The 27,138-nt window shown below is 37.6% G+C and overlaps 1 protein-coding gene across 1 annotated transcript in view; it reads left to right on the top strand.

Moving 5' to 3' along the window:
• The window catches only part of LOC124607240 (ATP-binding cassette sub-family C member Sur), a 410,012-nt gene that overhangs the window by 318,158 nt on the left and 64,716 nt on the right, over nucleotides 1-27,138 (top strand). Inside the window, exons 22-23 of the mRNA XM_047139518.1 lie at nucleotides 23,007-23,244; nucleotides 23,328-23,455. Coding sequence (XP_046995474.1) covers nucleotides 23,007-23,244; nucleotides 23,328-23,455 — 366 coding nt within the window. The remainder of the gene's footprint in view (nucleotides 1-23,006; nucleotides 23,245-23,327; nucleotides 23,456-27,138) is intronic.

Genomic DNA, 27,138 nt, shown 5'->3' with positions numbered 1-27,138 from the left:
CAATTTCCCCATAACATCAGGTCATCGGCAAAAAGCACTGCTTTCATTTTATGATCTCCAATTGCATCTGATACTTGCTGTAGGATTTCATCCATAACAATAATAAACAATAAAGGCGAAAGTGCACTTCCCTGTCGCAGCCCATTTTCCAGCTTGAACCATGCAGTACGTTCCCTCCCCACTTTCACACAACTCTCACTTCCCTCATACATTTTTCTGACTTTTCGTGTTATCTCTTCATCTATCCCTTTTGCGTTCAGCACATCCCAGAGCTTGTCCCTATAGATACTGTCATACGCCTTCTCAATATCTAAAAAGGCCATGATTAAGTCCTTCCCATACTCGTAGTGCCTTTCCTGCAGTTGCCTTACCGCAAATATGAGGTCCGTTGTTGATCTTCCCGGTCTGAAACCATACTGCTCCTCTTGCAGTCTACTTTCAATACTGCTTCTTATTCTCTTCTCCAGGATCTTTTCATAGATTTTTCCACAGTGGCATAGCAGGGTGATTCCTCTGTAGTTCTCACATCTCCTTTTATCCCCTTTCTTGAAGATCGGGACTATAATTCCTTTCTTCCAATCCTCAGGAATTCTATTCTCCTTCCACACCACCCTCAGCACTCTGTATAGCCACTGGGTTCCTACTTCTCCTGCTGCTCGTATCATATCCACTGTTACTTCATCCCAACCTGGTGCCTTGCCCCCTTTCATCCTCTTTATGGCTTCTTCCACTTCATTCCAAGTTAGATCACCAATTTCCCCACTATTATAATCGTCTGCTGCCTTAGGCTCTCCATCGCTGTTAGTTACCCGCTTGACGGCATTCAACAGATCTTCAAAGTACTCCTTCCAAATCTTTTTGAGCTCATGCATTTCCTCCACAACTCTTCCATTATTATCCATGATCCTCAGGCACTCGCTTCTGTCGTTCCTCTTATTTCTTACCATGGTGTAAAGTACTTTTTTGTTCCCTTCACTGTCCTCTTCTAACATTCTTGTCCATTTTTCCATCCACTTCTTCTTCTCCGCCCTTACTATGGTCTGTGCCACTTTCTTGCTTCCCTTATATTTTACCCTAGCTTCCTCTGTTCGGGTCTGGAACCATTCTCTGAAGGCTTTGTTCTTTCGAAGTACTGCCTCATTGCATATGTTGTTCCACCATGGGGTTTCCTTACTTCTCCTCTTTGTGCTAGTTCTTCTGCACACAGTCTCAGCTGCCTCAACTAGAGCCCTCTTAAAATCTCCCCATTCTTCTTTCACTGTTCTCTGATCTTCCTTTGGCAGCTTCTTCCTGATCAGTGTCTGGTACTGGGTCCTCCGTTCATCCTCTTTCAGCATCCATGTCTTCAACCTTTTCTCCTGTATGTCTGTTGCCCTCCTATCTTTTTTCTCTCTCAGGGTGGCTACCAACAGCCGATGGTCACTGTCTAAGGCCTCAGATGGAATGACCTTAACATCTGTGAGGCTGCTCATCATCTGCCTATCCACTAGTACATAGTCTACTACTGAAGTTTGGGACCAGTCTCCACTGTACCAAGTTATTTTGTGGCTACTTCTCTTCTTGTACCAGGAATTTGCGATCGCCAGCCCATTCCTCTTGCAGAATTCCAGCAACAATTTTCCTTCTCTATTTTGGTTCCCCCAGCCCTCTGGTCCCATTATCTCCTAGAATCCTTTCCTGTCTATGCCAACATGTGCATTGAGGTCCCCTATTATAATCTGATTACCTCCATTTAGCTGCTTTTGCATGTCATCTTCAAATTCCTCCTTCTCCTTTTTTGTACACCCCACCTGTGGGGCATATGCTTGGATGATTTCAATGCTTTTTCCTTTCACTCGTACTCTGGCTTTTATCATTCGATCATTGATACCTTCCACCTCCTCCTGCAGACCCTCTCTGACCACTATTGCCACTCCATTTCTTCCCCTCTCATTCCCTATCCAGTACAGTTTACATCCTTTACTTAGTGGTTTTTCACCAACTCCTCTCCACCTAGTCTCAGCAAGTCCCAAGATGTCCAATTTCCTCCTTTCCATCATTTCTACAATTTCTTCTAACTTCCCAGTTAGAGTCCTTACGTTTAAGGTGCCCAGTCGTAAACCATCTCGTAATCCTTTTCCATTGCTTGGTCGGTTTCCTTTAAATCCGTTCCGTGATCCGAGGCATGTTCCCTTTTTGAAAGCAATTGATTTATCCACTACTGGCTTGCTAGGCCTATCGCAGCTTCACCAGAGCCCCGTTAGCCGTCACGTTTCAGGGTTCCCATAGGGCCTTCCCAGCTACCGTAGCGGTCCTGGGGCACACGAAGTCCCCGCTGTACATCGCCCCTATAGGCAGTCCCCTACTTTGTGCCGTTGCCCATCTCCCACGACTTGGACGTGGGGTTGGACTTATGTACAACTTTCAGTTGTACAAGGATTAAATTGGGGCAGTTCTCCTAGATTTTCCTTTGTAAAGGTACATTTGAAAATGGAGTCAAGCATTTGAGTTTTTGCTTTGTTACCATCAATTTCATTTCCGTCTCATTTGCAAGGGACTGGACACTAAATTTGGTGCCACTAACAGCCTTTACATGTGACCAAAATTTCTTTGGGTTTTGTGGAAGATCATTTGACAATATTATGCAATGGTAGTCATTGAAGGAATCATGCATTGCTCTTTTGATAGCCAAATGTGTTTCATTCAGCAGCTCTCTGTCTACAGCCCTACACTTTGTTTTACACCTGTTGTCAGCAATCTCTTTAGAAGTTTCTTTATAGTGATTGTATTCCATAGAGGTTGTCTTCCATTGTGAACTGTACTACTGGGTACATATCTATCCAGTGCATGCTCAACTATTCTTTAAACTTAAGCCAGAGATCCTCTACATGCTCCTGACCTGTGCTGAAAGTTTCAAGTTCCTCGTTGAGACAAGACATTACTGGTTTTTTTATCTAGTTTACTGAACATATATATCTTTCTGATTGTTTTAATTGTCCTTTTTACTTTGGTAATCATTGTTGCTGCAGCCATGTTGTAGTCACTGATACCAGTTTCAATGTGGCCATCAAAGAAGTCAGGTCTATTTGTTGCCATTAGATCCAATATATTTCCATCATGAGTGGGGTCCCTAATTAACTGTTCTAGATAGTTCTCAGAAGAGAAGGCATTTATAAAGTTTCAAAAGATATCTTATCACACCTACGACTAACAAAATTGTAATTTTCCCAATTAATTATTGCTGATTAAAGTCTCCACTTATGATTACAATATGATTGGGAAACTTACATACAGGTGTACTGAGGTTTTCTCTGAAGTTTTTGATTACATCAGGAGATGGGTCTGGTGAGCAATAGAAGGATTCAGTTATCATTTTATGTCCACCCCTGATACTGAGCCTTGCCCTAATGATCTGATTTGATTTGATTTTTGTTGTTGTAGAGACCTCAGAGATCATCTGAGGCATTACGAAAGTCAACATTACACAGTATAAATGTTACACAAATAATTACAAAAACTAGAAAAAAATTATACAATATAAATATTACACAAATAATTATAGTACCTTCACACACATATACAAAACAGAGAAACTTCTGGTACAAATTGATATTGCATAGTAAACTTAGCCAATTAAAGACTTACTCAGATATAGAAGCATATACGAAGTGATCACATAAAGTGTAGTCATATGATATTATTTGCTTCTCTTAAAAATTCATCTGTTTCATAAATGCTGAGCACAAGAAGATTTTTTTTTTATTTTTTCTTTTTTTTTCTTTTTTTTTTTTTTTAAATTGCAAGATCCCTGATATCTTGGAGTATGCCATTAAAAATTTTTATGGACTTTTATAGGAAGTACTTTTGTGTATGTTTATAGTTACAATGGAAAGAAACTATGTCCTGCTTGTTTCTTGTGTTATAATTATGTCACATGTCATACTGTTGATAGCTGGAATAGTTTTCCTTAATATGCATTACACACTGTAGTATAGATATTGATGGTAGGGTCATAGTCTGTAATTTTTTAAAGCTTGGCCTACAGGGAGCTCTGGGTGCCAAGTTACATATCAGTCTTATTGCCTTCTTTTGTAGTTTGAAGACATTAGCTGCCTTGCTTTGAGGTCCCCACAGTATTGTGCCATAGGAAATGTGACTGTGTATTAAAGCAAAATAAACCATTCTAAGTACTGGCACATTTAGACAAAGATGAAGCTTCCTTAGAGCAAATATTCCTTTGCTAATGTTGCTTCCCACTCTTTCTATATGGCTGCCCCAGGATAATTTTGAATTAATTGAGATTCCAAGGAAATTAACAGCATTTGAACTCTGCTCAAATTCAATGTTATTATTCCACGATACATACAGGTCTTGTATTTTTTTTTTCGGTTGACACAAAGGTTATTAGCTTTACATCAATTTTCAACTTTGACAGTGCACTGATCTGCTTCATATTTCACCTTCTGTGCTGTTTCTACAGCTATACAGACTGCAAGATCATCTGAAAATAAGTAAATCCTAGTTGACGGTCCAACTGTGTTACTTGGTAAGTCATTTATATAAATAATAAATAGAATTGGGCCAAATACAGAACCTTGTGGGACACCCATGCCCACAGGTAAGTAATCTGATTCTGCACCATTAAAAACCACCTTCTGCAATCTATCACTTAGATAAGATTTTATCAGTTCCAGAGCCCTTCCTGTAGAGCCATAGAATTGCAGTTTGTTCAATAAGATTTCATGAGACACAATGTCAAAAGCTTTTGATAAATCAAAGAGTTTATTCTGAACCACTACCTTGCTTTCTAGTTACTTCACACACTGTGTTAAAAGTGATAAGTCAGATTTAACAGTTCCTAACCCTAATCTGAAGCCAAATTGACTATCAGTGAAGATTTTGTTTTCTTCAAAGTATTTTACTATTTGATTATTTAGTATAGTTTCTATCACTTTAGACAAGATTGGCACAACTGAAACAGGGCTAAAATTATCACAACTTGAGAGGCTGCCTTTTTTGTGTATTCAAGTGACTTTAACAAACTTTAGTGCCTTTGGGAACTGAGCCTCCAATATACATGTGTTTACTACGTGTGTTATCAATTCTAGCAATTGAACTGAGTGACACTTTAACATGGCTGAACTTAAACCATAAACATCATTACTGAAACTGTTCTTCATTTTCTTCAGTATATTAGTAACATCCTGTACCTTGACCAGTTTAAAGCTAAATGTACTTTCCGGCTTTGTGGTGTTTCTGATATGCAGCTTCAATTTCTAACTCAGTGGATTTGAGTTTTTTGTCTACTGCAACAAATTCACCACATCCATTTCCCATTTGCCTATGCTTTTGATAAAACCTTCAGTTTTCCACAAAAATCTCATTGCTATCAATTTCAGGTTTCAACCAGCTTTCTGTACCTAGTATTATGTGAGCTTCACTGCTTTTCATGAGTACTTCAAACTCTGGCACTGTGTTGCAAATGCTTTGGCAGTTTACCACTAGGATTTTGATGCTCTCACCTGTGGGAGGCATTTGTTTTCATCTTACACTGATACTTCTGGGTTTCCTATAGCCTTTGTCGTCTGGAATGGATGGAGAGTCACCTACTCTAAAAAAACCTTGTGTGCTCCCCATACATAGTCAACTAACTGAGTAGCGGCCTCTGATGTGTAGTGCACACCTGATCTATTTAAGGGGATCCTACTGTTCTCAACCCTATGGCGCAAGTCCAGGAAGTCACAGTCTAGCTCATCACAGAACTTTTAAAGTCTCTGGTTCAGTCCTGCTACTTGACTGAGAACCAAAGGGCCATGATAAGTTCTGGGGACAATACTGCAAATTGTGAGCTTCATTGAAACTGCATGCACAAGGCTGATCTTCTCAACCTTATCTACCAATAGCGGTAATGACCCAAGAATCACTTCAAAGCCCACATGAGAGGCATACTTTGTTACAACATCGCCAAAATTTGCAGTTGGTTGCACCCTGTTCCCTCAATGGTTGCTGGAATAGTCTGTTCAACATGCTGAATGAGGCCCCCAGTAGTATACACTGAGTGCACCTTGTGTCCTTCCCTGTCCCTTGCTGCCAATTTTCTAAGGGGTACCATCATTCGCCATTTGTTTGAACTACTGGTGATTGATAAAGCCCTACCCTTTTGCGTTTGCCTTCTCCTGACACCAGACAAAACAGGTTTCCTCAAAACAGGTGGAGTGAGTCCCACTGGCTCAGTTTCAGTGAAATAGAGCACCTAAATTTGTTGTTTAAGAGGATTGGTACAATACTCTGAGTCCTCCGTGGTCCCCGTCCACCCAGTACAGGACACCTAGATCTATAATTGGCACGCGACTAGCAGTAAAGTGGATGGGTAATGACAGATCCTGTACTCTCTGCAGAGGAGGCAGGATCCACAGGAGAGGATAGTACTTGAGGTACCTCTGGGCCACACAGATACCCACACAGTTGAGTGTCCCACAAACCAAACCAACCTCTGGTACAGGTATCTCAGGTATCTGGTACAGGTATCACAGGTACATGACTCTCGGGAGCTCTTCCAACACACCAATTTAGAGCAGCTGTCAATCATTTGATAGTGGTCAGAGTGATTTCCAACTGCTTACAAATGTCAACCAGCTCATCCCATGTTTAAGAACAACATTCACAGTGGGGCTGCATTTTGGCTGATGCAATGTATTACAAGGCAGTGAACAGAGGAATTTAAATTAAATCTGCAGATTATCTTTTCATCTGTTGAGCTAAAAAGTTGCTAATTCCGTATAAGAATTGAAGCAGACACACAAAACGAGGTTTCTATTAAGGCAACACAAAATAGCTGCTTTCAATATTTGGTACTTCAGTACTTCTGGATTGTTCATTATCATACAAGGAACACCTTGAATGTGAAAGCCAAACAATTAAAACTGAGACCAACATGGTTAAGACACGTCTGGGACAATGCGGGGAGCATGAACAAGAATTTTTCTCCCAGGAACAATTGCTATGGTCTATTTGACCACAGTATATTGTGCTCCCATGTGGTTCTAAAGCTCACACATTAAAAATATTCGATGCACAACTGAATGAAACCACGAGGATAATAACTGGTACTTAAAATTTACCACAACACCATGGTTACCTGTGCTCAGCAACATTGCACCACCTGAGCTAAGACAAGTACAGGCAGCTTTGCAAGAGTGGAAGAAATTCCATGACCCTGACTGACTGCAAAACTCCTGATCCATGTGGGCACAAATGACCCATACAAAGTCAGGTGAAGTCCTGGCAACCAGCCTGAGAAAATATCACACAGCCACCCTTTGATATTAGTGTAGAATGGAAGACAAGTTGAACAACAAGCATCAACCACTTGTTGTTGTTGTTGTTGTTGTTGTCTTCAGTCCTGAGACTGGTTTGATGCAGCTCTCCATGCTACTCTATCCTGTGCAAGCTTCTTCATCTCCCAGTACTTACTGCAACCTACATCCTTCTGAATCTGCTTAGTGTATTCATCTCTTGGTCTCCCTCTACGATTTTTACCCTCCACACTGCCCTCTAATGCTAAATTGGTGATCCCTTGATGCCTCAGAACATGTCCTACCAACCAGTCCCTTCTTCTTTTCAAGTTGTGCCACAAACTCCTCTTCTCCCCAATTCTATTCAATACCTCCTCATTACTTATGTGATCTACCCATCTAATCTTCAGCATTCTTCTGTAGCACCACATTTCAAAAGCTTCTATTCTCTTCTTGTCCAAACTATTTATCATCCATGTTTCACTTCCATACATGGCTACACTCCATACAAATACTTTCAGAAACGACTTCCTGACACTTAAATCAATACTCGATGTTAACAAATTTCTCTTCTTCAGAAACGCTTTCCTTGCCATTGCCAGTCTACATTTTATATCCTCTCTACTTTGACCATCATCAGTTATTTTGCTTCACAAATAGCAAAACTCCTTTACCACTTTAAGTGTCTCATTTCCTAATCCAATTCCCTCAGCATCACCCGACTTAATTCGACTACATTCCATTATCCTCGTTTTGCTTTTGTTGATGTTCATCTTATATCCTCCTTTCAAGACGCTGTCCATTCCGTTCAACTGCTCTTCCAAGTCCTTTGCTGTCTCTGACAGAACTACAATGTCATCGGCGAACCTCAAAGTTTTTATTAATTCTCCATGGACTTTAATACCCACTCCAAATTTTTCTTTTGTTTCCTTTATTGCCTGCTCAATATACAGATTGAATAACATCGGGGACAGCTTACAACCCTGTCTCACTCCCTTCCCAACCAGTGCTTCCCTTTCATGCCCCTCACCTCTTATAACTGCCATCTGGTTTCTGTACAAATTGTAAATAGCCTTTCGCTCCCTGTATTTTACCCCTGCCACCTTCAGAATTTGAAAGAGAGTATTCCAATCAACATTGTCAAAAGCTTTCTCTAAGTCTACAAATGCTAGAAATGTAGGTTTGCCTTTCCTTAATCTATTTTCTAAGATGAGTCATAGGGTCAGTATTGCCTCGCGTGTTCCAACATTATGCGGAATCCAAAGTGATCTTCGCCGAGGTCGGCTTCTACCAGTTTTTCCATTCGTCTGTAAAGAATACGCATTAGTATTTTGCAGCTGTGACTTAAGAAACTGATAGTTCGGTAATTTTCACATCTGCCAACACCTGCTTTCTTTGGGATTGGAATTATTATATTCTTCTTGAAGTCTGAGGGTATTTCGCCTGTCTCATACATCTTGCTCACCAGACAGTAGAGTTTTGTCAGGACTGGCTCTCCCAAGGCCGTCAGTAGTTCCAATGGAATGTTGTCTACTCCCGGGGCCTTGTTTCGACTCAGGTCTTTCAGTGCTCTGTCAAACTCTTCACACAGTATCGTATCTCCTATTTCATCTTCTTCTACATCCTCATCCATTTCCATAATATTGTCCTCAAGTGCATCGCCCTTGTATAAACCCTCCATATACTCCCTCCACCTTTCTGCTTTCCCTTCTTTGCTTAGAACTGGGTTTCCATCTGAGCTCTTGATATTCATACAAGTGGCTCTCTTTTCTCCAAAGGTCTCTTTAATTTTTCTGTAGGCAGTATCTATCTTACCCCTAGTGAGATAAGCCTCTAAATCCTTACATTTGTCCTGTAGCCATCCCTGCTTAGCCATTTTGCACTTCCTGTCGGTCTCATTTTTGAGACGTTTGTATTCCTTTTTGCCTGCTTCATTTACTGCATTTTTATATTTTCTCCTTTCATCAATTAAATTCAATATTTCTTCTGTTACCCAAGGATTTCTACTAGCCCTCGTCTTTTTACCTACTTGATCCTCTGCTGCCTTCACTACTTCACCCCTTAGAGCTACCCATTCTTCTTCTACTGTATTTCTTTCCCCCATTCCTGTCAATTGTTCCCTGATGCTCTCCCTGAAACTCTGTACAACCTCTGGTTTAGTCAGTTTATCCAGGTCCCATCTCCTTAAATTCACACCTTTTTGCAGTTACTTCAGTTTTAATCTACAGTTCATAACCAATAGATTGTGGTCAGAGTCCACATCTGCCCCTGGAAATGTCTTACAATTTAAAACCTGGTTCCTAAATCTCTGTCTTACCATTATATAATCTATCTGATACCTTCTAGTATCTCCAGGATTCTTCCACGTATACAACCTTCTTTTATGATTCTTGAACCAAGTGTTAGCTATAATTAAGTTATGCTCTGTGCAAAATTCTACCAGACAGCTTCCTCTTTCATTTCTCTCCCCCAATTCATATTCACCCACTATGTTTCCTTCTCTCCCTTTTCCTACTCTCAAATTCCAGTCACCCATGACTATTAAATTTTCGTCTCCCTTCACTACCTGAATAATTTCTTTTATCTCATTATACATTTCATCAATTTCTTCATCATCTGCAGAGCTAGTTGGCATATAAACTTGTACTACTGTAGTAGGCGTGGGCTTCGTGTCTATCTTGGCCACAATAATGCGTTCACTTTGCTGTTGGTAGTAGCTTACCCGCACTCCAGTTTTTTTATTCATTATTAAACCTACTCCTGCATTACCCCTATTTGATTTTGTATTTATAATCCTGTATTCACTTGACCAAAAGTGTTTTTCCTCCTGCCACCGAACTTCACTAATTCCCAATATATCTAACTTCAACCTATCCATTTCCCTTTTTAAATTTCCTAACCTACCTGCCCGATTAAGGGATCTGACATTCCACGCTCCGATCCGTAGAACGCTAGTTTTCTTTCTCCTGATAACAACGTCCTCTTGAGTAGTCCCCGCCCGGAGGTCCGAATGGGGGACTATTTTACCTCCGGAATATTTTACCCAAGAGGACGCCATCATGATTTAACCATACAGTAAAGCTGCATGCCCTTGGGAAAAATTACGGCTGTAGTTTCCCCTTGCTTTCAGCCGTTCGCAGTACCAGCACAGCAAGGCCGTTTTGGTTAGTGTTGCAAGGCCAGATCAGTCAATCATCCAGACTGTTGCCCCTGGAACTACTGAAAAGGCTGCTGCCCCTCTTCAGGAACCACACATTTGTCTGGCCTTTCAACAGATACCCCTCCATTGTGGTTGCACCTACAGTACATCCATCTGTATCGCTGAGGCACGCAAGCCTCACCACTAATGGCAAGGTCCATGGTTCATGGGGGTAGGATTTTAGATATTGTAAATTCCAACCAAGAGTATCAAAATAAAATAAAATAAAATAAAATAAAATAAAATAAAAAATAAATAAATGTGTGGACGAGACTGAACAGAATAAGGATGGGCCAGTCCAAGTGCAATTCCATGAAAGATAGGTGGGACATTACAATTTCTGTATGTGTGGCTGTGGGGAATTTGGCCACACTATAGACCGCATAATTCAAGAGTGCCCAACAAGGGAGTATGAAGGACCTTTGAGAGATCTGATCAAAGCAAAATTCTGAAATTACCTAGTCAATGCATTGTTCATAGAAATATAATATGAAATTACACAACTTCTAGTAATGTATGTTGTATTCTTATGGTTTTATATTTGTATATTTTAATATCCTATGCAATGTTACTCTGTATTGCCATTCAGTAAATAAATAAATAGCTGCCTATCCACATGATCTGTTGGTAGTGGTTTCTGCCAACTCTAGAGCTGTTAAAGGAACATGCATGTGGTGCCCTTGATGAAATGCAACAATGGTATAGGAATAATAGATTAACTGTTGCTACCATCAAGACTAACTATATAGTCCTGAAGAAGAAATTTCATTAAACACAAACTTAATTATTCAGTTAGGAGAAGCTGCTATTACTAGGCAGGCAGTGTGGTTTTATCTTGATGTATAATTAGATGAGAGGCATAATTTCTTTCATTTCATAAATTCAACAGCAGAGGGAGCTCATAAAGCAGTGGACAAATGAGTCACTGGAGGGACAGTTGGACAGCATGTGATAACAGATTATCATTATACTCTACTCACTGCCATTCCTTCCTACATAGTCAAGAGTAATTCTCTTACACTTGTTATAAAATTATCTTGGAGTATACAGTGGAGCATGCTACTGTGACTAACAGGAATTCTTGTAACCATCCCATTGTATTCATTACTAGTCATATTGACTTTATTGACAGGTATCAAGTGGCTCCATAGTGATAAAGAATTTGAGTTGGACAAATTCCAGAGTGTAAGTGATGATGAAATTGCGTTTGACTGTACTTTGTAAAAACCATATTAGGCCTGAAGTAGGTAATGCAGTCCATGCAGAATGATTGTTTTAGTTTCTGAACTTTGGGAACTGACAGATATTCCAAGCTGTGGCCTCACAATGTTGGGGCATCAAGGTGATTTGCTACATATGCACATCTGAGAAGAATCATTGATAGTAAATGTGAGAGCAAAAGCTGTGTGAATGATGTATTTATTTGTAATACGTATTTGATAGAGATTGCACCAGTTGACACTCTCTACAGTGTACATCACCGATTTCAAACAGCAGCCCTTGTGTCATCACCATTGCACACCACACCACAGTCACAGCCATAGATTATGCTGGCATCTGAAGTAACAGTGATGACTATCAAAAATGATCTTAGAAAGCATGCTTGAAACAGATTTCACTTCAGTATTATTCAGTCGATGCTTAAGCCTCTTGTTGCTTGAAATGTTAGGTGAAAATAAACCATGGTATTAGTTGCCATGCAGGAAGTTTATGATTATGGTGAAATGGATTGTGTTTGTACCTAATGTAAGAGATAGAACAGTCACTAATCCTACAGGTAAAGTCCCTGCTGGTGTATTAGCAGATATGATGTCTTTCCCGGACACTTTTATAACCAGTGAGGTGGTTAACAGGAATTTATTTCTCAGTTATATCCATATACGTTCAATCAATCAATCACTTTATTCATCCATTAACAATGTACATTGTATAGATGTAGTCAATTACAATATATGAGGGTTGGAACTTAAATAGTGGCAACTATTTATTCACAACTCATACAAAAGGGTTACATGTTTCTACCTGTTACTGTCCTTCAAAGTAGTCACCAGTGTTGTGTAGAACCCATTGCCAGCTATGTGGAAGGCATAGTTTACCGTTAGCAGAGCCTGTTCTGTTGATGGTGCGAATGGACCAGTCTATTGCCTGTCGAATCTCTGGAACAGTTCTGAAGCAAATGCCATGAAGTGGTTCTTTCATCTTCAGACTCAAATCAAATTCACAAGGACTTAAGTCGTATTACTGTTCATTTTTGGAGCATCACCTGCGGCAAGCTTTGTGAAAGAAGCGGCGACACTTTCTGCACAACCCACCCATCATTTTGCACAACAATGCGTGGGTGCATACATCACAAGCTGTGGTTGCTCTGTTCGGTCGATGGGACTGGGAAGTACTGTACCAGCCACCATACTCCCTGGACTTAAGTCCTTGTGACTTTGATTTGTTTCCAAAGATGAAGGAACCACTTTGTGGTATTCACTTCAGAACTGTTCCAGAGATTTGACAGGCAGTAGACTGCTCCATTTGCACCATAAACAGAACAGGCTCTAGTAACGGTATACTACGCCTTCCACATCACTGGCAATGGGTTCTACACAATGCTGGTGACTACTTTGAAGGACAGTAACAAGTGCAAAAATGTAACTTTTGTATGAGTTGTGAATAAATAGTTGCCACTATTTAAGTTCCAACCCTCATAATTTCTTATATTTAATTTGTTTAAAAAACTTGGATAATAAATACAAAAATTTTATATCTGTATATATAAATAATATTACTTTTCCATATTCAGGTATTCTTCCATGTTATAAAAACTATGTGGCCAGTAAAAATTGTTTAAGTTCTACCTTGAATTTATGAAATTCTTTAACTTTCTTTATTGTAGCAGGTAATGCACTAAAAAGTATTTTGGGCTGATAGTTTACACTTTTTTGGTAGAGCGCTCTTCTGTGAAAATAATCTCTTTGAAAATTCCTGGTGAGTTTTCAGAAAGCAGACATATTCATAGATGTATAAGCTAGAAAGAGTCATTATTTTAAATTCTCTCTACAGGGAACCCCTTTCATTATTCTAATAGCCATTTTTGAAGTTTGAAAGCTTGTTTTGCCATACCTGTATTTCCCCAGAAGATCACACCATATCTAAGCAAACTGTTTGTATAAGCATAATGGGCACACAGCAATGATTCAGTGTTGCAAAAGTCCCGACACTTTCTTAGCACATAGCAGCATTTACTTAGTTTCTTACTCCAAACTTCTAGATGCTTTTCCCATATCAAGTGCTCATCCACCCATATATGTAGGAATTTTGTGTATGGAGCTTGTGCAGTAACATAGTTCCCTAACTCAGCTTTTACTCCTCTTGTAGCTTTATTTTTAATATTACTGAAATTCATCAATATCGTTTTAGCTTTATTTATGACCAAAGCATTATTGCTAAACCATTTTCCTTTCCCATTTATTGCCCTAGAGACACTCTGCTGCAGATTATCTTCGGTGTATCCTTTTATGAAAATGCTAGTGTCATCAGCGAACATCACCATTTCTGCAACTGTCAGATGGCCTGGCAAATCTTTTATATACACCAAGAACAACAGAGGGCCTAACATGGAACCCTAGCTAGTTTTTTTAAGATACTCTTTGCCTTCATTACGTATTTGCACTTTGTGTTGTCTATCAGAGAGATAAGACTTGAACCATTTGAAGGCAAGTCCCCGGACTTCATAAAATTCTAGTTTCATAAGCAATAATCCACGGCTGATTAGACCAGACACTTTAGATAAATCTAAGATATCTCGCAGCTTAATTCATTCTTGTCCAAGGCATTTAGGACCACTTTCAAGAATTGGAAGACTTCCGTTTCTGTGGGTCTGTTCTTTCAAAACCCTTTTTGAGTATTAGTCAGTATTTGATTTTTATTCAGGAAGTCAGCTAACCTTTCATACATTACTCTTTGAATTACTTTAGAAAAACCTGACAATACTGTCACTGGCCTATAAGTATTTATGTCAGCTGTACTATCCTTTTTGTGAAGTGGCTTTATCATGGAGAGTTTTAGTTTTGATGGGAACATCCCTGTACTGAAATAAGTATTATTAGTGTCAGTTAGATGAGTATCTATACTGGAAAAACTATATTTGATTACCTTGTCTGGAATTCCATCAATACGAGAAGACATTTTATTTTGTAGTTTATTAATAGCATTTCTAATTTCACATTCTGTTACTGGGTACAGAAACATTGTCTTTTCACAGTTGGTACTTTTATGTTTTTGTTGTTTGAATTGCACAGACTTTTAATTAGGTTTGGTGCTATGTTCACATAATGTTCATTGAATATATTGGCTATCTGTTGAGCATCTTCTGTCATTTTACCCTTAATTTTAGTTTTGAAATTGTGGGTCTTGATTTTACATTTTCCTATGCTATTGTTTATAACCTTCCAAATCGATTTTGATTTATTGCTCCCCTTGTTAATGTATGAATCATTCCTTAGCCTTTTTGCCACCTGTAAAACTTTCCTATAGACCCTTCTAATTTTCCTATATTATGGTTTTATTACTGTATTTATTTTAGCATGTTTGCTTAGGTTTCTAAGGGAGATTGCTCATTTTTTAATGCCTTGTGTTACCCATGCATTTGTCTTCTCACTGACTTTCTTTTTAATAGGAATGCCACATCTTAGCAATACTTATAACCAGTAAGAAAACTGTCATACTTTTTGTCCACATCATCAGTTTATTCTATGTCCCACTGCACTCTTTTTAGCATACTATTAAAAACCCTTATGTTGTTTGCATTAATAAGTCTTCTTTGTACATATTTTTCAGTGACTGTGCATTTCTTATTGTTCTCATTCTTTGCCATAATTTTGAAAGCCATATGGTCAGAAAAGCCCGTATTGGTACTTCAATATTGAACTCACAGCACAGAAACCTCCTTAAAATTACAGTTTAAAATTACTTCCAGCTCACACATTTTGTTGCTTAGTCCTTGTACATTCTGATACATCAAAGTCAAGCCACCTAGATTTGGTGCACAGCTCACCTTAGTGTCCCTTTCAGGCTGCTTGGTACAAAAACATCCTTCAAGCAATCTAAATTGCCAATACAAGATAATTTATTTACTATACTAAATATTTTTTGGGCCAGCAGTCTCTTTCCTAATACACCTAGCCCTTGACCATGTCTTGTATGGAAAGTTCTCAATCAGTTACATTTGTCAGAGGGTTTATGGTTACAACTGATACATTTATTTATTTATTTATTTAGTCCTTCAAATCCTATATGTATAGAATATATACAAGGATATTGGACATGGTTAGGTATTTACAAGATAAAATACAGTTTGTATTGCAATCCTAAGGACTAGATATTGAAGTAATTTAGCACAGATTCATAAATACAACAAACATTACAGGCAACATACAAATTAGAATATTAATAATGCATCTTTATTTTTGTTGTTTGGCTTTTATATATTCTGTCAGACTGTAAAAGCAATGATCAATTAAATATGCCTTTACTTCAGCCTTAAAACCACAGAGTTTACCTATTGATTTAATATGTTTAGGTAAATTATTGAAAATCTTTATCCCAGTATGTAGTGTGCCTTTTTGGCACAATGATGTTCTCACCCGTTTCACATGAATGTCAGATTTTTGCCTTGTATTGTGTGCATGTATATCTTCATTTTTAATAAGATATCTGGGTGTCTATTGATATATTGTTTGATGAAAACTGATGTTTCATAGATAAAAATGCAAGGAAGAGGAAGAACTGACAGTTTTTTGAATATGGGTCTGCACGATTTCGTATTGTTTACCCCTTCAATAATTCTTAGTATTCTCTTTTGCATCCTGAAAAGTTTAATATTTGTTGTTGTATTGCCCCAGAAGATTATGCCATATTTAATTACAGAATGCACATAGGAGTAGTATACATTTAACAGGCTGGCTTTGCTGCAACAAGTTTTTAAGATCCGTATCATGTAACAGGTTTTGCTTAGTTTTCTTTGCAAATATTCAATATGTACCGCCCATTTTGTGTTGTTCTGGAGCCAGAGTCCCAGAAATTTAGTGCTGTCAACACTTTCAAGAACTCTGTCCCTAAGTTCTATTTCTATGTTTGGGTGGTGTCTTCCTTTTACATTATAGAAATTCAGTGCTACTGTCTTTTCTTTGTTTATAATTAGCTTGTTGTAGCTGAACCACTGTTCTACACTATTCATTGTTTGGATAGCGGAGTCTTTAAGTTTTTCTTCTGTTTTACCACTAATAAGGAAGCTTGTATCATCTGCAAATTGGAGGGTAGTTTGGCAATACTTGTTGTACATAAGATCATTGACATAGAGGAGAAACAGAATGGGTCCTAATACTGATCCTTGAGGGACACCATATTTCACATTTTCATATCCTGAATAGTAGTAGCTGATTTTGTTATGGTCAGTATATTGCACTTCAACCACCTGTTTGCGACCACATAGGTATGTCTTGAGCCACTCATTGGATATACCTCTAATTCCTAACTGGTCAAGCTTCTGCAGTAGGGCACTATGGTCAATGACGTCAAAAGCTTTAGATAAATCAAGACATATGCCTGTCACAAACTCACCTGCATCCAGTTTAGTATAGATTTCATTAAGAAATTCAAATATTGCACTTTCAGTTGAATAGCCTTTCCTGAAGCCATGCTGTGAAGGAGAGAGAATCTTATTTTTATTTAGGAAATCAGACAATCTCTTATAAAAAAACTTTTTCTAAAATTTTAGAAAATACAGGCAGTAGGGCTATTGGTCTATAATTTGAAACACATTCTGGATTTCCTTTTTTGAACAGTGGTTTCAGCTTTGCTGTTTTTAAGCATGAAGGGAAGGTTCCTGATGCCAGTGAGCTGTTGCACAAATGTGTCAAGGGTTCAGCTAAGGCAAGACAGCATTTTTTAATAATTGCATCTGGTATTCCATCAATTCCACATGAGTAGCCTGTTTTCAAGGTTTTTATAACTGATAATATTTCTTCAGAATTTGTGGGTGAAAGGAACAAAGATGTAGACACATTTCTCACACTATTGCATGTTGGAGGTGATATTTTGTTGTGTTCTTCCAGTCCACTCACCAACTCTTCACTTACGTTTGCAAAATATTTGTTGAAGGTCCCTGCAATTTCTGTTGGGCAAGAAATCATTTGTCCTTCATAACATAAGTTCACATTTTTATATTGTTTAGTTTCACTTGTTTGATTTTTTTTATAACTTCCCATATAGCTTTAGACTTGTTTTTTGAGTTTTCAATGTATTTGTCATTTGCCATTGTTTTAGCTTTCCTTACAACATTTTTGAGGATCCTCTTGTAATTCTTCAGGTACAAATGAAATTCATGAGGCATGTTCTGTGTCTTTGCTATATCGTGTAATCTTCTTTTCTCTGCACAAGATATTCTAATACCTATTGTAATCCATTTGTTCTTCTTGAAGTTAGGTTGACATTTTTGCTTTTTTAATGGAAATGCAGCTTCAAAGTATGACATGAAGATTTCCATCAATTTTTCAAACTTTTTGTTAGTATTTTCACAGGTATACACTTCATACCAAGTTTCTTCACTTAGTCTCTGTACAAAAAGGTTTATTTGTTTGTTAGTGAATTTCCTTGCTTCTTTTACAAGTTCCTCTTTCTCAGTTGTTTCACTTGGGGTGTGCAAAGCAATAAACTGTGCATAGTGATCACTGAAGCCAGTATTAAGATTTCCGGCACATAAATTGTGATTTACATTTGTGTTTATTAATATCTGATCAACTGTTGAGCTAGTTGTTGGTGTAACTCTTGTAGGAGAGTCTATGGTGGCTTTTATGTTATATGTTTCCAGTAGGGTCATCAAGCTTTGCTGGTCTTTTGAGATTTCTTGAAAATCAATATTAAAATCTCCACATATGATCACTGTTTTGTTGAAGTTTTTTATAGTATTTAAAGCTGCTTCTAGTTGGTGACAGAAATCATTTAAGTTCCCATCAGGGCTCCTATATACACAAATGATTATTAATTTTAATGCAGAGAGTTCAACTGCGGATACTTCAAAAATTTTCTCTTCAGCTAACAGTTCAATGCATTTTATGTTACAATAATCAATGCCACTTTTAACAAATATACATGACCCTCCATGACTGGATGTAATTCTAGAAAATGATGAAGAAAGATTGAAGTCTGCAAGTTTTGTGACTGACATTGCATCTTTAGGCAGCCAGTGTTCAGTTATACACACTACAGAAACGTTTTTTAGCTCATCAGTACATAAAATTTCAACTTCACTTAATTTGTTTAGCAATGATTGGACATTTTGATGAATCAGCATGAAATTAAAGGGTTTGTTAGGCTTTGGCATATTGTTAGACTTTGGCATATTTAATTGATCACTTACCTTTACCCTGTCAATAAAAAATCATTCAGGTGTGCTGGAAGTACTGCTTTTCTTTTCCCGACTGCACCTATTCTTCTATTATCATCTGCAGCAGCATTTTCTTCTGTGTCTGGTTCCCCTGGTAGTTGTTCAGCTGCTGCACCTGCTGTTGATAATATTGCTGCTGGTGTTTGAGCTGGGTCTGCAATTGGTAGAGCTGTTACTGCATTCATTGTGCTTGAATATTGGAGGCACCTAGTTCCTTCTTTTGTTGTTGATGTTGGTGAGTGAGGTCTTGCTGGCGTTGTTTCCTTCGAATATTTGGGGGGCCAATCCAGGATGATTTTACTTTTGAGTGTTTGATGCCTCTTGGTGATAATTTCTTCAATTTTTCCGACGAGCAGTTTTTTCCCCATGTTGTTAACGTGCAATCCATGTAATGTGTGGAATCTGCGCCTAATATTATTAACATTTACGAGTTCTACATTTCTGAAATGTTTGCAAAGTAATGAAATTTGTTGGTTGGCATTGATTATTTCTTTATTTACGCATGACCAAGACGGTAAGTCTGCCGATGTGGAATGTTCAGCACTAAAACATTTGTGTCTGTCAACTGTCCTAAGCACCTTTTTAGTTCTTGTTTTGCTTTGTGGGTTTCGTTTTTATATACGTCATTTGACCCACTAATTAGTACAACAAAGTCTTCAGAGGATAAGTCAGCAACGTCTGTGGATCGTACATGATTGCAAACTTCCGACATAGAAGCACCAGGCTTTATGTAAGCAATTGTTTGTAAACTGGACTGACCGTTCAGAAGGCGAGCAAATCCACGACCATGACTGTCTGCCATCAAAACTACTTTTCTTCGTTTAGGTTTCTCTGCCTGTTTAGAAGGTCCACCGTCGTTATGGCCAAACAATTTAGTATCAGCGCTGGACATATACTTCATATTTGGGTCACGTAAGTGTTCAGGTCTTTCAGTTTCATTTCCTTTCATAGCAGTAGTTGAGTTGTTAGGCATTCTTTTGGATGTATCACTCCGCGTATTTTTAGTTTCATATTCAGCTCGGAAGTTAGTTTTATCACATGCACAATGTTTCTTACCTTGCACGGTTGATTGCACACTGAACCTGCTTGTAAACGCGGTATTAGGGTCATACAATAACCTTTGTTGAGAATGAGGCACTTTGTTTTTCACTTTGCCTGGAATTTCGTGGTTACTGTGAGGCAAGTTTGATGTAGGTTCACACTTTCTGGTCGTAAGTTTTTTTAGTTCGTTCATCAGAGTATTAATGGTTAATTGCAGACTACTTAAACGATCATTTAACTTTCTGATTTCATCACTACAATTCGTGCACACGCTGTTTTTATCGGTGTAATTTTCACTTTTTCCCGCATGAACACTATGCATATCAACACTAGCCGCCATTCCTTATTGTCTAAAAGAATTACATTTTTAAACTGTTTGCAAATTGTTTCAAAATACTTGTTAGCTTTGGTTACACATGGTTCTCTGTTTACACATGATGATTCAATTAAATCATAACCATGAGGATTTTAAATAATATAACATTTGTGTTTGTTAACTTACCCAGTATTGTCTTCAGAGCTGTTGTTGCTGCAGCTGTTTCATTATGGTATATATCATTGGAACACCTATGAGAACTGCAAAGTTACCCCATTGACAAATTACTGCAGTTTTCAGTGTTGGTGAGGGTCTGGTTGAATCTTGCTACAGGTTTCGCTGTGCCTTCAGTTTTAATGGGTTTATATATATTTTAGTTGTCAGGATGGATTCTGATGTGTGTTGTTTTTCTTCTGGTATTTCTTGACTCTGTGTTCCATCTTGTTCTTTATCTGTTGCGTTTGATACATTGTTTATTTTACTCGAGTTCAAAACAGGCACCATCAAATCTGGGATGCTGCAAGATTTTTTGCTGTGGTTTTTATTAGCTGATTAAAATACACCTGCACTTTTTGTTCCACAGTCCATGTTGTTCTGTTTCTTGTGTTTAGCTTCAGATGTGACTATGTGAATTTAATTATCTTCAGGTCCATTGTAATCGGGTATGTTAGTTTGCTCTCATCTGCTCCACACTATTTAATTTTGCTTCCTTTAATTTTTCACTGTAGCTACTTATCCACATATATTTGTAATAGGTATGCAGTTGAATAAAGAAGTTATGAACGACATCTCCTGTCTTGGAGCTCAGAATTGTTTAGAAAATTAGCCACATTTTACATTACCAGATGATGGTCTCCTGTGTATACAGCAAGATAAATAAAAAAAAGTTTGTTTCCATGAAAATATCATCACAATAACACTGCTTTTGGATAATGATTTTATTTGTTTTAATTTAGCAAGGACACTGATAACCATGCTGCTTAGAGCTCAAAAATTAACATCATTTTAACAATCTCATGTGAAAATCCTTATTGTTGCATTATGCAATAGATGTTCTTTTCTTGAGTATTGGCTGTAAGTGTGCTGAACATCCCTCTCCCCCTCCCTCCACATACACATCTTAACAAAATGGGATTCCATTAACCCACTTCAGATGAAGAAGAAGCTGCAAAAAAGAAAACTACAGTGTTGCCACTCATCTTACCTCAAAGAATTTTGACTAGGCTTGCATGAAATTTAAAATAATTATGTTAGGCCTTTTATTGAAAAAAAAAAAAAAAAACAACAACAACAACTTCTAGAGTGTCCCTACTTCAGCCCATCATTTTGCAGAAGAAACAAAACCTACAAAACTAGTACATTTAGATATGTAAAATAAGGGAAAGGCAACCACACACCTATAGTGGACAGTTGTGTGGAGCATACAATCATTTAACAGAAAACAGTATTCACCAACAGAGGGCGACAAGTGTTTGTTTTGAAGGCAGTTACTGTAGAGGAGAAGAAAGTACAGATATATTAAAGAATAAAGAATGGACAATGAATTGTAGATAAGTAAAGAAAGACAGTAACAGAGATATAATGATATGGGAAGGAAGAGAGCCAAATCAACAACTTATAACAATAATGGAAATTCCTGGGTGAAATAATACATAAGATACAGGAGTGGCCTGGTGTGTGGAGCATAGAAAAGCATAAGAAAAAACAATGTTCATGTAATGGAATATTTGGTACTTCATAGTAGAAAAACTCAGCTGAACTACGCAATACCCATCTCAAAGACCAAGGTCCATCACTCCAGAGTCAATAAATATTTCTCTCTACACAATGGGCACTAATAAAGTATGTAAAAATGAACTTATCTGGGGTCATTTGCTTTCTAATTTGAAAATAGGGTCAGACCCCATGTTTCATGAAGAAAATGTGCTTGCCCTTTAACTGATGTATGAGATACAGCTTATATAGGCACAGTGCATCATGTATTAGTACAATTGTCATGATGTTTGTTACTTGTATTGCACCTGTTGTGTGTAGTTTACAAGTAGCCATGTAATTTATTAATTAGTTCTGTAATGCAATCTTCCACTACATGTTCCTGTGCTCCATAGGTTAGTGGTTGCCTTTCCCTTATTTTATGTGTTGTTGCATCCAGGGATTTCCATTATAGTTTTACTTGCAAATACAGGAGCTCAAGTATCACATGCTTTTTTAAATACTGTCATTCATAATAACGTGGATAAAGGTATACTATATTATTTCTCATATGCTTTCAAATTAGGGATGGACTTGAAGCTATAAGCTACAGAAGGAATGAAAGAATTGCAAGTTTTGTTACAAAAAAAAAAAAATATATATATATATATATATATATATATATATATATATATATATATATATATATATATATAAAAAAACAAAGATGATGTGACTTACCAAATGAAAGTGCTGGCAGGTCGACAGACCTGCCAGCACTTTCATTTGGTAAGTCACATCATCTTTGTTTTTAGATATATATTTCCTACGTGGAATGTTTCCCTCTATATATATATATATATATATATATATATATATATATATATATATATATATATATATATATATATATACACTTAAGATTTAAAGAATTTCTGCCGTAGATGATATAACATTAACATACTTTGATTAAATTCACTATTTATGAATTATGGTGCAACAGGTTTATACATTTGTGTGACACATTTTTTATTTATATTTCTCATCTAGGATTATTTAGGTGCTGTAATAGTTTTTATTGCAATAATTGCTGCCCTAATATCAGTATGGCTATATCCAAATTATATCACACCAGCACTTGTGGGATTAGCAGTAAATTACACATTGCTGGTTCCTATATATTTAAACTGGGTAGTAAAATTTCTTGCTGACATGGAGATGTACATGTGTGCAGTGGAAAGAGTCCACAAGTGTGCAGTGATTCCAACAGAAGACTATCGTTATAGAGGTGAGTGCACTGACCATTTCCTTCATTAAATGAAGGGGACTTCATTAACCTGATTCATGATTTTTATTATTTTATAACAACAGGAATTAAAGTACCAAAAAACTGGCCTATGGAAGGTGATATTGTGTTTGAAGATGTATCTTTGAGATATGATTCTGGTTCTCAGCCAGTTATTCATAACTTAAATCTCCATATACCAGCTGGACAAAAAGTAAGTAAAAGACCTGTTGTCAAATATGTTGCAAATAAGATTAATTTTCGCTCAAATAATTAATATTTAGAAGAAGCAATGTTTATCGAGGTTTTGAATTGTGGATGAAAAAAAGCAGAGTGAGAGAGATGGGAGGAGAACAAAAAGTACGCAAATAATGCTCCCCAATGTTGAAAGCACGTAACATATTCTGCAAATGGTCCTCTACTGCATAAATACACAAATAATTACAGCTTAATGGATATACATATATGTCCTTTGTAGCAGTGGTTGGGAGTAGGTTTGTGAGGAGAGGCAGCAAGGATGAAAGGAGAACTGTGATTTATTTGCATCAAGGAAAAGGTCAACTCACTCAGACATTTGTTGCTCAGACACACCGGATATGTGCTAATACTTTGGGAAAGTCAGAACACAAATGTTAGTGTGGAGGAAAGTAAAAACATATAATTTAACTATTAAAATGTGATGATAACAGCATGTAGTGACAAGTTTACTGTGTTGAAACATTTTGCAAATGTCTAAAACGGTTCTGAAGATGAACAAAACAGAAATCTTTAGTGCTCCACAAATGCTAGTGATAAAAAGCAGTTCAATGTAGAAAAAACTATAACGTTTTTCACAGTATATATAGTAAATTCTCTTAGACATGCCTTGTCTCACTCATGCAAAACTTATTCATTCATATGCTAGGGAAGTAAAACATATCTCAGATATTACAAATTTACCTTCTCATTATCTCAGACTACATCAGCTCTCATTGTATGAACCAGTATAGTCTCTCAAATTACTTAAATGAGGCTGAACAGTACTCCTTTTATGGAAGTTTGTCTAAGAACTCTTTGCAAGCATGCACCTTCAAGAATTCAAAAAAATAGCTTACAGACGAATTTTTTAGTTTCATGAAGGGAGAGAAATCAGGTAGGATAATTACTTCAAGGGGGATGCAAAAGTAAATTAAGAGAGCAACTTCCAAGAAACAAATATGTATTTGGCGCTATTAAACTGGTTTTGTTAGCATGATGAAATAAAATCACACAGAGATATCTCCTTGACTAATACTCCTGGATTTATTCAAAAAGCTTAGGAAGAGGTGTTCCAGCATTCATGTGCAGTAAACAATATGCTCTTCATTTTATTTATAGTATCCTTGTTTTGTTTTCCTTTAATAACTGAGATTCTCAGTATTCAAACACATGACTGTTCCTTTCTGTATGGATAAAGTTGGAAGAGCTTTACCTTTTGTTGGCAGTTAGAATGTTTGATTTTGACCTGTTGGGCGTAAACCCACAGAGAACCTGTGTATACTGAGACTTATGCTAATGGATTATACAGTCTCTTTTATTAGTATCTATCAACTACAACCATTCCTTACACTGAAACGTATACACAGTATTTTTGAATAGCCATCTATACAATCTCCAGAGTAGGAAGAATTGTCTGATAGTTGCATTAACCATCATTATCAACTATTTTCAGCCTAAGAAAGTGATTTATTTGTTGAGCTAATGTGTTTCATGCAACACTACTCCTTCCTACACCCAAATACTAAACTCGGTTTCCCAAAAAGACACAACCATACAAATCAAAAAGTGATTTTGCCGGAGCAAAATGTTTCTTGGAACACTGGTGGTGACGCATTACTGAATAAATTTATCTTGATTTGTTTCTGTCTAAGTATTTAAATAGTTGAAAATTTTAAAATGTTTCAGTAGACTGTTGTGTATTTAAAATCACTGATACAATATTCATAAAACTGAATAAGCATTATAAAGTTGAATATAGGAAATATTTCTGTCTTCTAACCCTATTGCAAAGTTAACCACAGTTCATGAATGAGGCTGCATGCCAACCAAAACAAACACTGCATTAACCTGACTGAGCATGATTCACTGATGACCATTCACCACCACCAATGTAGATAAAAAATCCTGCAGTGACCTATGGCTACCCTATATAGCCAGTCTCCTACCCCTACAATTCTGGGTTAGAATGGCAGTTAATGACATATTGTCTTGTAGAAGATTGTATAATTAGATGAATGACGAACAATAACTTCACTTAACGAAGGTTTATTCAGCACTTGCACATACAAGAGCATGGAGTGAACTGCCTCCGACCAGAACACATACAGTATATATACAGCTACAGAACATTCCAATACAATGATGGTTGACATTTGTGAATACTTCTAGAATATACTAGAACCAAATATAGAAGTTAAAATTGTACAGTCCAGGTGAGTTTTGAACTCACGACCTCCATGCAACAGTTTAGTATTATAACCACTACACCATGGTACTACTCTGTTTCTTCTGCAACATTGCTCCCTCCTTAAGAGAACAGCATCTTGGTGTTATGTTCTCCTAGTCCAGCAATGAGTCATTGGTCCTGCATACTCTGACTCCCAATGACTGATGCTCACCTTGGTGGTGATCTTCTTAGAACTTCTTTTGCCGCTACACTCTTTGTCATCTTTCCGCTTGTTGCCTGTTGCTGAAGCTTCAAATTTACCCTGGGTTGCAGGATCCTTGTAGGACTTCATTCAAAGGAAGTGGACCATATATCTGATCTTTCGTCGTCTTGTGTCGGGGTCAAAATCTTCAACTTCATAAGTAACATCAGACAACTGTCTTACAATCTTATAAGGTCCAAAGTAGTGCCTGAGGAGCTTCTCAGAGAGACCAATCTTCCAAACAGGAGTGAAGATCCAGACGAGGTCACCAGGCTGGTAAACAACAGGACGGTGGCTCACATCATACCATCAGTGATCGGTTTCTTAAGCCTGCAGCGTGCGGAGTCAAGCTAACTGCCAAGCTTCCTCAGCTCTGGTTAACACCTGGCTGATGTAGTCATCGTCCACATCATCAGGATGTAATGGAAACACAGTGTCCATCATCGTAGTTGCCTCACACCGCGTGCACCAGGGAACCAAACGGCATTACCTTAAACTCATACAGGCCCTCAGGGGTGATGAATGAAGTGTTCTTATGATCAGCCTCAACTACTTCAATTTGCTAGTATCCTGAGTACATGTCCATGATTGAGAAAAACTTAGCCGCCTTCAGACAATCTAGTAGAAGAGGGTAAACATCCTTTTTAGTTATCTTATTAAGCTTCCTGTAATCAAAACAAAAGCGCCAACTGCCATCCTTCTTCCTGATGAGGACCGCTGGTGATGACCATGGGCTCTGCGAAGGCTGAATGATGTCATTCTTCATCATTTTCTCTACCTCATCATGAATTATTCAACGTTCCCTTGCTGACATATGATATGCTTTCTGGCTTATTGGTTGATGGTCTCCAGTGCTAATCCAGTGCTTCACCATTGATTTGTCTCATTTGCTCTTCATCTGCGGATTGAAGCATTGATAGAACCCTTCTGTTGTTCCTTAGTGAGATCTGATGATAGGCTAGAAGATCTTGTCTTGTAGTGGTAGTGCTAATTTTGTCTACAGACTCGGCATGGGAGGTTTCTATGACACTCAGCTGTTCTTCAATTAATGGCTCAGTGTTTGCTTTGCACATGCATCTTGGAAGGATCTTTGGTTCTCAGCAACAGTTAACTATTCACAATTCACTGAATCCATTCTTAAATGAGACGAAAAAGGCTGGGATGGTCAAGTTATTTTTCAATGGTATGCTTCCCTTACATTTCACTACAAGATCCATGGGTTGATGCATGG

Source organism: Schistocerca americana, chromosome 1 (genome assembly GCF_021461395.2).
Source record: "Schistocerca americana isolate TAMUIC-IGC-003095 chromosome 1, iqSchAmer2.1, whole genome shotgun sequence".
NCBI classification, from domain to species: Eukaryota; Metazoa; Arthropoda; class Insecta; order Orthoptera; family Acrididae; genus Schistocerca; species Schistocerca americana.
Note: the sequence above shows the minus strand (reverse complement) of the source record. Positions and strands in the feature narration are given on the sequence as shown.